The sequence below is a fragment of the Ranitomeya variabilis genome, chromosome 8, assembly GCF_051348905.1.
Source record: "Ranitomeya variabilis isolate aRanVar5 chromosome 8, aRanVar5.hap1, whole genome shotgun sequence".
Lineage (NCBI taxonomy): Eukaryota > Metazoa > Chordata > Amphibia > Anura > Dendrobatidae > Ranitomeya > Ranitomeya variabilis.
The window spans coordinates 17,137,773-17,150,781 of NC_135239.1; the positions used below are offsets into that span (position 1 = coordinate 17,137,773).

Below are 13,009 nucleotides of genomic sequence, written 5' to 3' on the forward strand. Positions count from 1 at the left end.
TGGCGTACCTGCTGCAAACCTCTTTTTCACAAGTGAGAACCTGTATCCACCTCCTACAAGCTCGATGTCACACCCAGACAAGGTGCTTCCTTCGCTCGTGAACTGTACAGCTAACGGTGCTGGTTTACTGGGGCCTTCTGTGAGCTGGAACCTCGCGAGCAAAGAACCCACACCTTAATAAAAACAACAACAAAAGACACAGAATGCATTCAATTATGAGTCCTGAAAAAAAAACAAGAAAAAAACACAAATGCAGTGTTTTCTGACTGAGGCTATCGGGACATGCTGGGAATTGTAGTTTTGCAATAACTGATAATAAATACATTAAGAAATAATAAAAAAAAAAGAACAAAACATAAAACATAGAAGTAAAAAAATAATAAAAAAAGCCAATAATTTGTAAAAGCAGATGCAAATCTGTCCTGAATTTACCTCCATTTTCAGATTTCTGGGAAATATCTGGAATTTTCCATAATATCCTCTGTTGTTCTGCATTCCTGAAATGGAGGAAAATTGGTGAATGGAAGAGACGTATCTCAGAGCAGCTTCACCATCCTCCAGCCATTCACAGAGCGTGCCGTAAATGTGATTTACTGTGACATTTACACTGATTAGATTGTCTATAACAAACTTTGTACAGAAATGAATGTGTGAGTGTGCGGCATTAAAGGCAGTCTGACTAAAAAGCAAAAAAAAGGATAGTAAATACCGGATCTAATTTTCCAGGTTTTCCGCTTTGGACCATCCCTCTGTGAAGTGGATTACAGAGTAACTTGCTACCAGAGCTGTAGGCGATTGGAAACTCCAGTAGCAAACGTTACAGCTACAGCTCCCCCACAGGAGAAATAAAGCATTACACAGCTCCCATGAACATCAATGAGAAGTATATGTAATGCACAGATCTTTCAGGCTCTCCAATGTCAGAGACATTTCCTTTTGCAGTAATTAAGGATACAGGAGGCCCCACAATGTGGGGCCGCTTCTCTATTAACTCTCATAAAGCCCATTTTAAAATGGGTTTAATCAAGTTCTTTAAATAAGCGGTTTTATCCTATTAAATGGGTAAAAATGCAAAGTGCTAATTAAAACAAGCAACTTTACTATTCACCTTTCACTAAAAATACTCTCCCTTCTCAAGAATACAGGAATACAGTTGTGTGAAAAAGTGTTTGCCCCCTTCCTAATTTCCTATTCTTTTGCATGTTTGTAAAAAAAAATGTTTCAAATCAACAAACAAATATAAATGCAGTTTATAAATGAGGGTCTTTATTATTAAGGGAAAGACAAATCCAAACCTACAGGGTCCTGTGTGAAACAGTGATTGTCCCCTAAACCTAACAGCTGGTTGGGCCGCCCTTAGCTGCAATCAAGCGTTTGTGATCACTTAGGATCTTTCGCTATAACTTACCATACAGCAGTTGGAAGCACGGCCTGGAGTTTATTTACTCCACCATCTATAGGGATGACAAACTGGACGTTGTTCAGGGCTACAGGGGAGGCCATGGACTCAGGGTTGTACTTGTAGTCTATTCGAAGATCTGTGCTGGTAGCGTCACACCTCCAGTTCGCTGCAAGATTCAGAGGAGTAGACTGGAGCCCCTGGGAAGATACCTGGCAACATACAAGAGAGGATGACAGCTGACCCCACCGCTAAGATCCTGCACTGTTTTATAGTTTGCATATTGATGTAATCAATACAGAAAGTTCCTCAACATTGTACTTATATTTTACTGAACCCAAATTATACTTCAGCGCAGCAAATATTGGTGCATACAGTAATTCCATCAGCAGAATAGTGAGTGCAGCTCTGGAAATGTAACTCAGGATCAGTAATGTAATGCATGTACACAGTGACTGCACCAGCAGAATAGTGAGTGCAGCTCTGGGGTATAATACAGGAGGTAACTCAGGATCAGTAATGTAATGTATGTACACAGTGACTGCACCGGCAGAATAGCGAGTGCAGCTCTGGAGTATAATACAGGATGTAACTCAGGATCAGTAATGTAATGTATGTACACAGTGACTGCACCAGCAGAATAGTGAGTGCAGCTCTGGAGTATAATACAGGATGTAACTCAGGATCAGTAATGTAATGTATGTACACAGTGACTGCACCAGCAGAATAGCAAGTGCAGCTCTGGGGTATAATACAGGATGTAACTCAGGATCAGTAATGTAATGTATGTACTCAGTGACTGCACCAGCAGAATAGTGAGTGCAGCTCTGGAGTATAATACAGGATGTAACTCAGGATCAGTAATTTAATGTATGTACACAGTGACTGCACCAGCAGAATAGTGAGTGCAGCTCTGGGGTATAACACAGGATATAACTCAGGATCAGTAATGTAATGTATGTACACAGTGACTGCACCAGCAGAATAGTGAGTGCAGCTCTGGGATATAATACAGGAGGTAACTCAGGATCAGTAATGTAATGTATGTACACAGTGACTGCACCATCAGAATAGTGAGTGCAGCTCTGGAGTATAATACAGGATATAACTAAGGATCAGTAATGTAATGTATGTACGCAGTGACTGCACCAGCAGAATAGTGAGTGCAGCTCTGGAGTATAATACAGGATGTAACTCAGGATCAGTAATGTAATGTATGTACACAGTGACTGCACCATCAGAATAGTGAGTGCAGCTCTGGAGTATAATACAGGATATAACTAAGGATCAGTAATGTAATGTATGTACGCAGTGACTGCACCAGCAGAATAGTGAGCGCAGCTCTGGGGTATAATCCAGGCTGTAACTCAGGATCAGTAATGTAATTATTATTATTATTATTATTATTATTTATTGTTATAGCGCCATTTATTCCATGGCGCTTTACAAGTGAGGAGGGGTATACATAATAAAAACAAGTACAATAATCTTGAACAATACAAGTCATAACTGGTACAGGAGGAGTGAGGATCCTGCCCGCGAGGGCTCACAATCTACAAGGGATGGGTGAGAATACAGTAGGTGAGGATAGAGCTGATCGTGCAGCGGTTGGTTGATCGGTGGTTACTGCAGGTTGTAGGCTTGTCGGAAGAGGTGGGTCTTCAGATTCTTTTTGAAGGTTTCGATGGTGGGCGAGAGTCTGATGTGTTGTGGTAGAGGGTTCCAGAGTAGGGGTGATATGCGAGAGAAATCTTGTATACGATTGTGGGAAGAGGAGATAAGAGGGGAGTAGAGAAGGAGATCTTGTGAGGATCGGAGGTTGCGTGTAGGAAAGTACCGGGAGATGAGGTCACAGATGTAAGGAGGAGACAGGTTGTGGATGGCTTTGTACGTCATGGTTAGGGTTTTGTAATGTAATGTATGTACACAGTGACTGCACCATCAGAATAGTGAGTGCAGCTCTGGAGTATAATACAGGATATAACTAAGGATCAGTAATGTAATGTATGTACGCAGTGACTGCACCAGCAGAATAGTGAGTGCAGCTCTGGAGTATAATACAGGATGTAACTCAGGATCAGTAATGTAATGTATGTACTCAGTGACTGCACCAGCAGAATAGTGAGTGCAGCTCTGGAGTATAATACAGGATATAACTAAGGATCAGTAATGTAATGTATGTACTCAGTGACTGCACCAGTAGAATAGTGAGTGCAGCTCTGGGGTATAATACAGGATCCTGTTCACATGAGAAATCTATTTTTATCTTTTATAAAAATCCATCATATGGTCAGAGAGATATGGGCCTTTTTAACTAATGGAATATATTGTATATGAAGCTCGTCAATTTCTTTCCAGGGACCCGTAGAAGCGCATGTTAGCACAAAACTGCCGTCGTCCAGTGCGTCTCCACTGATAACTCTCCTGCCTCTGTTTTTTTTATGTAAATCCAAATAAAAGGACAATTTTACGGGACAGTGAGTGCCACTCTTCTTTTTGTCTTCTGGACATGAATATTGTCTTAGTATTTTTCACACGGTTTGGCACTCAGGATCTCTAAGTCTGTACTACATTGAAGCCCTGGAAAAGTGCCGCTGTGCCAATCACCTGGTTTCACTTCAAGCATTGTTCACTGTTACTAATGGAAAGGTTCATGGTCTTTTCCAAGTCACAGAAAAATTATGCAAAGTAGACTAAAGACCTGCCCCCAGAGAATCAATGAGACACGCCCTCTTAGTAAAGGTAGAAAAAGGAAGCAGCATCCGTTCCAGGTGAAAAAAATATAAAGATTCTTTATTCTGCCATAGTCACATACAACGTTTCGGCCATGTTGGCGTTTATCAAGTATGGCCGAAACGTTGTATGTGACTATGGCAGAATAAAGAATCTTTATATTTTTTTCACCTGGAACGGATGCTGCTTCCTTTTTCTACATTTGTGAGTATTGTCCAAATTGGATCCTTGGACTTTGGAGCGTGCAGCCGAACACTTCGGTGCTGTTGGTTGTGTTTTTTTATATACGCCCTCTTAGTAAAGATCATGAAAAGAGAATAAATAAAAAGGCCCATATCTCTGGATCTGTATGGTGAATATTAAAAATGGAAAAAGACAAAAATTCAAAAGGAGGAGTAAAATCAGACCACGTTTGCCCAGGTCACTGGTTCTCTTAGGCTATGTGCACACGTCAGGATTATTTGCAGAAATTTCCTGAGCAAAACCGGACTTTTTCCGCAGGAAATCCGCATGCGTTTTTTGTGTGGATTTTTCGCGCTTTTTTCCGGAGCTTCCCAATGCATTAAATAGCGGGAAATCCGTGAAAAATCCACAAAATTATTGAACATGCTGCGTTTTTTCGTGGAAAAAAAAGCAACATATGCACAAAAATTATGGATTGCATCCTATTAATAGGATGCGTTTTTTTTCGCGGTTTTATCTCGTTTTTATAGCGGGGAAAAAAACGCAAAAAAACCCCGTGAAAAATCCGGAACGTGTGCACACAGCCTTAAGCTGCCACCATTACCTGATATTTCAGCATGTCTACATTATAATATGTTGCTTGTGGCTTTTGTTCTGAGACTTTCTTCAGATGCGTCATCAGGTTTGGCATGTTGACCCAGAATTCTTTTGCATTAGGAGCGGCCTGCGTGTTGTCACTGTAAGGAAGAAAAGGTAAAAGTTATAAAATTATTCCTGTAAACTAATCCTAGGTCATGTATATAAAAGTTTTAGTCTTGCCTACCATTTTCAGCCTGCAAAAATATTGCAAAATTTACAATACCTGCACAAATCAGGGTACGTATGAACGAGAATTTGGTGCAAGGACTATAATGTGTTGTCATCAAAACTCAAAATGTTGCAAAAACAACAAATATATTACATCCTCAGTATGTTTTCTTGTATGATACACAATTCACTATAGAAGATGTGACACTTGCTTTATAAATCTGGTGTTTGCTACATCATAAACTACCCAAAAAAACAGAGGCAGACTTTTTTTTTTTTCCTACATAGTATGCAAGTTTGCACCCCTTTAAATCAAAACCTACGCTAAAATTTATGACTCTGAGTTTGAGGTATGGTCTAGGCTATGAATTAATTTTTGTATCTGGTCTGAGATCTGAATTAATGGGTGTGAATTTATTTAGAGGTCTAATTTGATTTTGCAATTTAATTACAAATATAAACATTTTTTTCTAGCATAGTCACTTGCAACAAGAATTTATCTTTCAGGATATCCCAGTGATAACTAGTTTGATTTAGTGGTATAGACAGTGTGCAAGCTGCCACTAAATTGGACCTGCATATTTCTGACATATCTGCTGGAAAAGAGCAGAAAACGGATTTTTCCAACATTCTCTTGTCCTTACTGCAAACAAAAATATGAAGGAACATCACATCAGAAGTTCTTTGGTTTTGCAGCGGTAATGCAGTACCCGTACTGACCAGCAGAGGAGCTGTGGGTTTGGCAGAACATGTTCTAACCGGCTGTAGTTTGTGATACGGAAAGTCAGAGCGGCTGGTGCTGGGTTGTTCGAGAAATGACGGGTGATTCCAGCTGGGAACGACAAGACCATTTCTCCTGTGATTTTCACTATCAACCTGAAACACAAAAAATAGATAAATGTTATTGCACATCGATTCTACTTTTCCAGTGACGGTCAAAATGTTATATATTTATACTTGCATAGGCTGAAAAAAGACCAAGGTCCATTAAGTTCATCCTCTCTCCACCAGTTTGATCAACTTTCATAAACATACTGAATTTTAGTTACATACACTCTTCTCCATTCACAAGCAAAAATTAAAACAAAGATTTTGCACAAATTTAAAGGCTATGGATACCACTAAGGAAAAAATAAGTTGCCTATTTTAAGTCCTAATATGCAGATTGCATATGGATCCAAATCTCAAACTATTTTTTCTAGTGGGAGTGTCCCTCTCATGAATACAGGCTGGATGTGACGTCTGTGTCTTCATTAGCTTATTTCAGCACAGCTTCTATCCTGCACTTTGTTTTGTTCTTAGCTCCTTTTCTACAGCCAGTTTTTGCTGCCCTGCCTGAGACTATAGACACTTTCTCCCCTCTCTACAATGTGGAAATCTGGGTACAACCCTCTCCTCCTCACTGATTTCATCTTAAAAAGGGAACCAGTCAGCTGTTTCATGCTGCTCAAACCACAGGTAGCACAAATCAGAGCCTTGCTGGAATATTTCAGAAAAAATAAAGGTTGGAAGACTCGGCCTGGGACCATAGCAGGAGACTAATCTAGCCCGGTCAGCTTTTCCCAAGGAGATGGACAGGTCTCTTGCTATGGAAGAGTCCTGTCAACCACCTGTAGCAATGCTGGGAAAAGTCATCCAGAGGCAGCGATGGACTATTCCCATCTCCAGCTATGGTCCCCGGACCAATTTTCAAAGTATATTTTCTCTGAAACACTTCATTAAAAAAAAAATCTGGAAATTTTCTCTGTCTGCTTTCTTCTAAAAACACCACCACACTTGTTTATTTACAGCTCTTTATGTGGGATTGCAACTAGATTCTTTGCACTTTAATAGAGCTGAACTGCAGTACCAGACACAACCTTCAGACAGGGGTGGAGCTGTTTCTGAAAAAGGGGGAAATCACTTGGATTTTTCAAAATGTGTTTTTAATTTATATTGCACTCCTTTCACTCAACATGTAAATCGCAACTTAAATTATTTTATCATGGAAATTTTTTATTTTTTTATTTTTTTACTTAAGTCACCTTCTCCTTCATTACTTTTTGTGGCTGATAAAGGCCAGAAAAGATTCCATAAGGGTAAAAAATTAAGCAGAGTTTGACAAGAACATCTAAACAGTGGCAACCCCATAGATAAAGCCGCACTATCGTCTTCCACAGCTTTTCTCCGCAGACACTGATACATCTCTCTGCCCTTTTGAACCAAATGGAAAGAGGGAAACAGTAGCGGTCTGGTTACAGATTTGGCAAGAGACGGGTGTCATACGATCCTTGTACTGGGTCGCATCAGGTTACACGGCCATACTCACTTATTGGTATCGGCCCCTTTGAAGTAAGCGTTGACCGTCTCCGTGAAGGCGGCTGCCACTGGGAGGGTATCCTGGGCCCCCATGGTTAGGGGGCTTGGTCCTCGAGAAGATCCTGCAAGACAAGGGGCAGCTGATCTCTTGTTATGGGTGTAATAATATAAAAGTTGCAAACAAGACACAAGTGCTGGAAATATAGCACACAAAATGGGGGATGTAACAGTAAAAGAAGATGGAAATGCCACAGAGCAACAAGACGGACGCAAACTGAAAAACAACATTTGCACGGAATTCTCATCCAAATATTCTTTGCAAGATTCTACATTAAAGGGGTATTCCTCCAGCTATAGGCATTAGGTGCTCCTTTGAAATCCCTGCTTGCGGTCAGTAAAAGGAAACATTTTTGTTTACATATGAAGACAGATAAAACTGCATTGTCTGAACTACGACTAACAAACTCTAAGCTATGAGAAGTATTAGGTCTGTAAAGATTTCAGACCTCGTGTAGACAATGTTTCCATTCATAGAAAATAAAAAGCTGAGGAAATGAAAAAGTATAGTTAAAAGTTGTATAATTATGCTTGTGCAGAAAACTAAAACAAGTGGTGTCCAACTAGTCGCCAAAAGATTCAATGGCGTTTTGTTTGTTGTTGACTTCAAAGCGACTGTTAAAGGCTGCATGGATTCTGAAAAACGGTGCAACCATTAAAGGGGTTGTCTGGCGCCGCTCACTTCTGCATCTGGAGGTGATCGGTGCTGATGATGACGCATTTACACATTCCTGCCGCGAATAGCACGGGTGCACGATAAATGCTGGTCATGCGACCATACTATGGGAAGTTTCAATGGTGAGGGGGGATTATAAAAGGTATTTTACTAGATGTTTCGGCAGCTGGGCATTCATGAACAGGTTGCAGATGAGCTTTTCAGGAGGTTTAATTTTTTTTTTAAAGGGGTTGATCACTTTTGAGGACAATTTTACTTAAATACATGCATTTGGAACTAAAAATAAATGTTTGAAATTGGGTTTCATGAAAAAAAAGTTTATTGCTGGTTGAAAAATAAGTTAACTGAGAATCTATCATTCAGCTGCTGTGACGGTCTGACGGAGAGTTTATAACTCCTCTCAGCTGATTCATGACCACACGTAGCATCCAAGTTGACTATAGAAAAACAAACAGCCTGTAAAAGGAAGTGACAAATTTTAATAAAACCAAATTTGCAAAAATGATTTTTAGCCCCAAATACTTAAATTGAAAAAAATAATAATAAAAAACTAAAATGAATGTGTCCCCAAAAGGTGGACAAACCTTTAAGGTACCTTCACACTGAGCAACTTTCCAACGAGAACAACAGCGATCCGTGACGTTGCAGCGTCCTGAATAGCGATCTAGTTGTGTTTGACACGCAGCAGCGATCTGGATCCCGCTGTGATATCGCTGGTCGGAGCTAGAAGTCCAGAACTTTATTTGGTCGCTGATCACCCGCTGTCATCGCTGGATCGGCGATACGACCTGGCCGTGATCGTTGGTAAGTCGTTGTGTGGTCGCTGGGGAGCTGTCACACAGACAGCTCTCTCCAGCGACCAACGATCAGGGGAAGGACTTCAGCATCGTTGAAACTGTCTTCAACGATGCCGAAGTCCCCCTGCAGCACCCGGGTAACCAGGGTAAAAATCGGGTTACTAAGTGCAGGGCCGCGCTTAGTAACCCGATATTTACCCTGGTTACCATTGTAAAAGTTAAAAAAAAAAACACTACATACTCACATTCTGATGTCTGTCACGTCCCCCGGCATCCACAGGGTTAAAACTGCTTTCGGCAGGAGCGCTTGCTAATGCTGCCGAGAGCTTTCCTGCACTGAATGTGTCAGCGCCGGCAGAGCGCTTTACGGCCGGCGCTGACACAGTCAGTGCAGGAAGCTCTCGGCAGCAGCGCAGCATTAGCAAGCGCTCCTGCCGAAAGCAGTTTTAACCCTGTGGACGCCGGGGGACGTGACAGACATCAGAATGTGAGTATGTAGTGTTTTTTTTTTTTAACTTTTACAATGGTAACCAGGGTAAATATCGGGTTACTAAGCGCGGCCCTGCGCTTAGTAACCCGATGTTTACCCTGGTTACAAGTGAACACATCGCTGGATCGGCGTCACACACGCCGATCTGGCGATGACAGTGGGTGATCAGGACGAAATAAAGTTCTGGACTTCTAGCTCCGACCAGCGATATCACAGCGGGATCCAGATCGCTGCTGCGTGTCAAACACAACGAGATCGCTATCCAGGACGCTGCAACGTCACGGATCACTGTCGTTCTCGTTGGAAAGTTGCTCAGTGTGAAGGTACCTTTAATGAAAGAGTAAAGAACAAAGTACTCAAAAGGCCCCCAGGACACGCATGGGTTAAATGAAAACTGTAATGAACAGATAGGCTATGTTCACACTTTGATTTAACTTCCTTAGGTTTTTGCACCAAAAATGCAGCTAAAACGGATACCTTTGTTATTTGCACTTAAAAATCTCAGAATTTGCTGGTATTGTAAAACGCAGCTTAAAATGTGCATTAAAAAAACACAGCAAAGAACTCCAATTATGAGCTTTTGGTTAGTTTTTGATGTTGCAGATTTTCCGCACTTATTGGTTAGGCAGCGTAAAAAATTTACCAAAAACTCATCGTGGGAACATAGCCTTAGAATGATTTTTGGATGCAGCTACCTTTCCGCCACCCAGTGTACTATAAAAGCGTCAAACCATTAAAGGATAGTTCAGAGGAATGGGGTTACTGAGAAACCGCGGTGCCGGGAAAACAGTAAGGGTATGTGTCCACGTTCAGGAAACGCTGCGTTTCTTACGCAGCGCTGAGCCGCAGCGTCAAAAACGCAGCGTCCAGATGTTACAGCATAGTGGAGGGGATTTAATGAAATCCCGTCTCCACTGTGCAGGAAAAAACGCATGCGTTTTTCCCGCGAAAACGCACATGCGTTGTGTTTTTTCAGAACGCAGCATGTTGCTACAATGAGCAAAACACGCAGGAACACCGCAGGTGACCTGCCAGTGACCTCAGGTGCATTTTTGGTCAGGATTTTACTTGCATAAAATCCTGACCAAAGCCTGAAGCAACTGAAAAGAGACCAAAACCTACCCCTAAAATCATCAATCTTTATTAATAATTACGTAAAATACCAAAGATATCTATAAAGTGAGATAAAAATTACATCCCTATAGGGATCCGCCCAAGGATAGGGATAAAGTTAATCTCAAAGGGTACCCTCTATGGAGTTTATATGATACCAGAAAAACCCACGTAGAAAAACCAAATAGAAGAAACCAAGTAGAAAAAAATGAAAAAAATTCTTAAAGCAATAATAAAAAATTATCAAAAATTGAAACAATCAAAAAAACAAAAAATAAGGCTGATACCTTTGTGGATACACAATACCTCTACTAGCCCTATTTGGCCGTTGGAACTGTTATCCTTCCTGACAGCGGAGGTTGGCACCCTGTAAAGCGATATGGCGCCCCCACTCAACGATGGCTGTCCCTCCTATCCCTGGGTAATCCCTAATGAACTAATAATCACAGACAAAAGACATACAAATATGGATCACATTAGATCCATAACAACAGAATGAGTATCCCTCTATATATGTTCCTCACTATAAGCTCCCACCGCTAGGGTTGAGCGACTTTTGCTTTTTTAGGGTCGAGTTGGGTTTTGTGAAACCCGACCTTCTCGAAAGTCGGATCGCGTGAAATCGGCCGATTCTACTGTAAAGTCGGGCCCCGGACCGGAACACGAAACCCAATGCAAGTCAATGTGGATTATTTTTTTTTTATTCTCTCTCTCTCTCTCTCTCTCTCTCTCTCTCCTCCTTGCAAAGCATATGTTGTGTTTGACTGCGGAAATCACTGCAGCCCAAACGGTAATATGGCTCTATGACGCCGCAGAAACCAGGCCGGAACCTATGTCATCACGCTGCCCACACTCCTTAATTGGCTGAAAAAATGGCGGGGAAGGCGTCATACAAAACGCGACTTTGGCGCCAAGATCGCCGACCACGTGGCCGACCGCACGCTGGAGTCGGGTCGGGTTTCACGAAACCCGACTTTGCCAAAAGTCGGCGACTTTTGAAAATGAACGATCCGTTTCGCTCAACCCTACCCACCGCTATAATAGCTCTGGAGACTCAAGACTCTAGTGTACACCGCAGGCTACAGCTTGATGTCACCATCTGATAATACGCCTTTTACTCAATTAACTCAAGGCTGCTATACTGAATGATACAGGTAGATAAATATATTGTATTGGTGCTGATTTTTCACCTTTATATCCTATCTTCATAGATGTATGACTGCAGTGGTCTATATCCCCTAAATAGGCTAATCAAATGTATACATACAGCTCCATATGGACAGAGGAACATAAATAAAGTGTTTCATATATGACACACACTGATTCGCATGTCACAAATGTATAGCTCATAACCAACACTTAGCTCATAATTCCTGGGTATTCCCTTCAGGCAACCATGCAAATGCATCGGCTCACAACTGTCCCAACGCGTTTCTCCCCCGTCATTCAAGGGGGTTAATCAGGGGACCTTCAGATTAACAGTCCTCAATAGGTCATAGAGCTATAGACAAACATGATAGTTCTGTCTGGCAAAAAGTCTGTGCACCAGCGCTATGTAATCCTGGTGGTACTACCACCAGCTCAGGGGCACGGCTATGGGTAGCCCTTGTGCACCCACGTATGCCAATTTGCTCCTGGGCTGGTGGGAGGATACCGTGGTATTCAAGGACGGGGTGGTCATTAATTCCAGTGGGTAGGATTACAGAGGATGACTCTGCGGCTGCGCATTAGGTGGAGCGCAGATGCGTTCCACACATGACATGTGATATCGTCACAAAGGGCGGCACTGATTCCGGATAGATGGCTGGCTCCTAGAGATAGAGGAGGACTCAGCGGCTGCGCAAAAAATGGAGCGCAGATGCGTTCCACACATGACGTGTGACATCATCATACAGGGCAGCGTTATACCCGGAAATAGCACAACACGTGCATAATGGAGATTGAATGCAAGGGACGCCAAGCCTAATGAAGGTGGGTGGAGATTATACCATACCATCATATATAAATGAGTGGATTACATAGCGCTGGTGCACAGACTTTTTGCCAGACAGAACTATCATGTTTGTCTATAGCTCTATGACCTATTGAGGACTGTTAATCTGAAGGTCCCCTGATGAACCCCCTTGAATGACGGGGGAGAAACGCATTGGGACAGTTGTAAGCCGATGCATTTGCATGGTTGCCTGAAGGGAATACCCAGGAATTATGAGCTAAGTGTTGGTTATGAGCTATACATTTGTGACATGCGAATCAGTGTGTGTCATATATGAAACACTTTATTTATGTTCCTCTGTCCATATGGAGCTGTATGTATACATTTGATTAGCCTATTTAGGGGATATAGACCATTGCAGTCATACATCTATGAAGATAGGATATAAAGGTGAAAAATCAGCACCAATACAATATATTTATCTACCTGTATCATTCAGTATAGCAGCCTTGAGTTAATTGAG

General features: G+C 41.8%; 1 protein-coding gene across 12 annotated transcripts in view; it reads right to left on the minus strand.

Annotated features, from left to right (window-relative positions):
- The window catches only part of SGIP1 (SH3GL interacting endocytic adaptor 1), a 92,891-nt gene that overhangs the window by 3,691 nt on the left and 76,191 nt on the right, over positions 1-13,009 (minus strand). For 7 of the 12 annotated variants that reach the window (XM_077277475.1, XM_077277473.1, XM_077277474.1 and 4 more), the window contains 6 exons: positions 7,431-7,542; positions 5,843-5,998; positions 4,920-5,052; positions 1,409-1,611; positions 433-497; positions 9-173 (listed from right to left, as the gene is read on the minus strand). In XM_077277475.1, coding sequence (XP_077133590.1) covers positions 9-173; positions 433-497; positions 1,409-1,611; positions 4,920-5,052; positions 5,843-5,998; positions 7,431-7,542 — 834 coding nt within the window. Of the gene's footprint in view, positions 1-8; positions 174-432; positions 498-1,408; positions 1,612-4,919; positions 5,053-5,842; positions 5,999-7,430; positions 7,561-13,009 lie in introns of all 12 variants that reach the window. The other 5 variants (XM_077277465.1, XM_077277471.1, XM_077277467.1 and 2 more) reach the window with 1 other exon arrangement.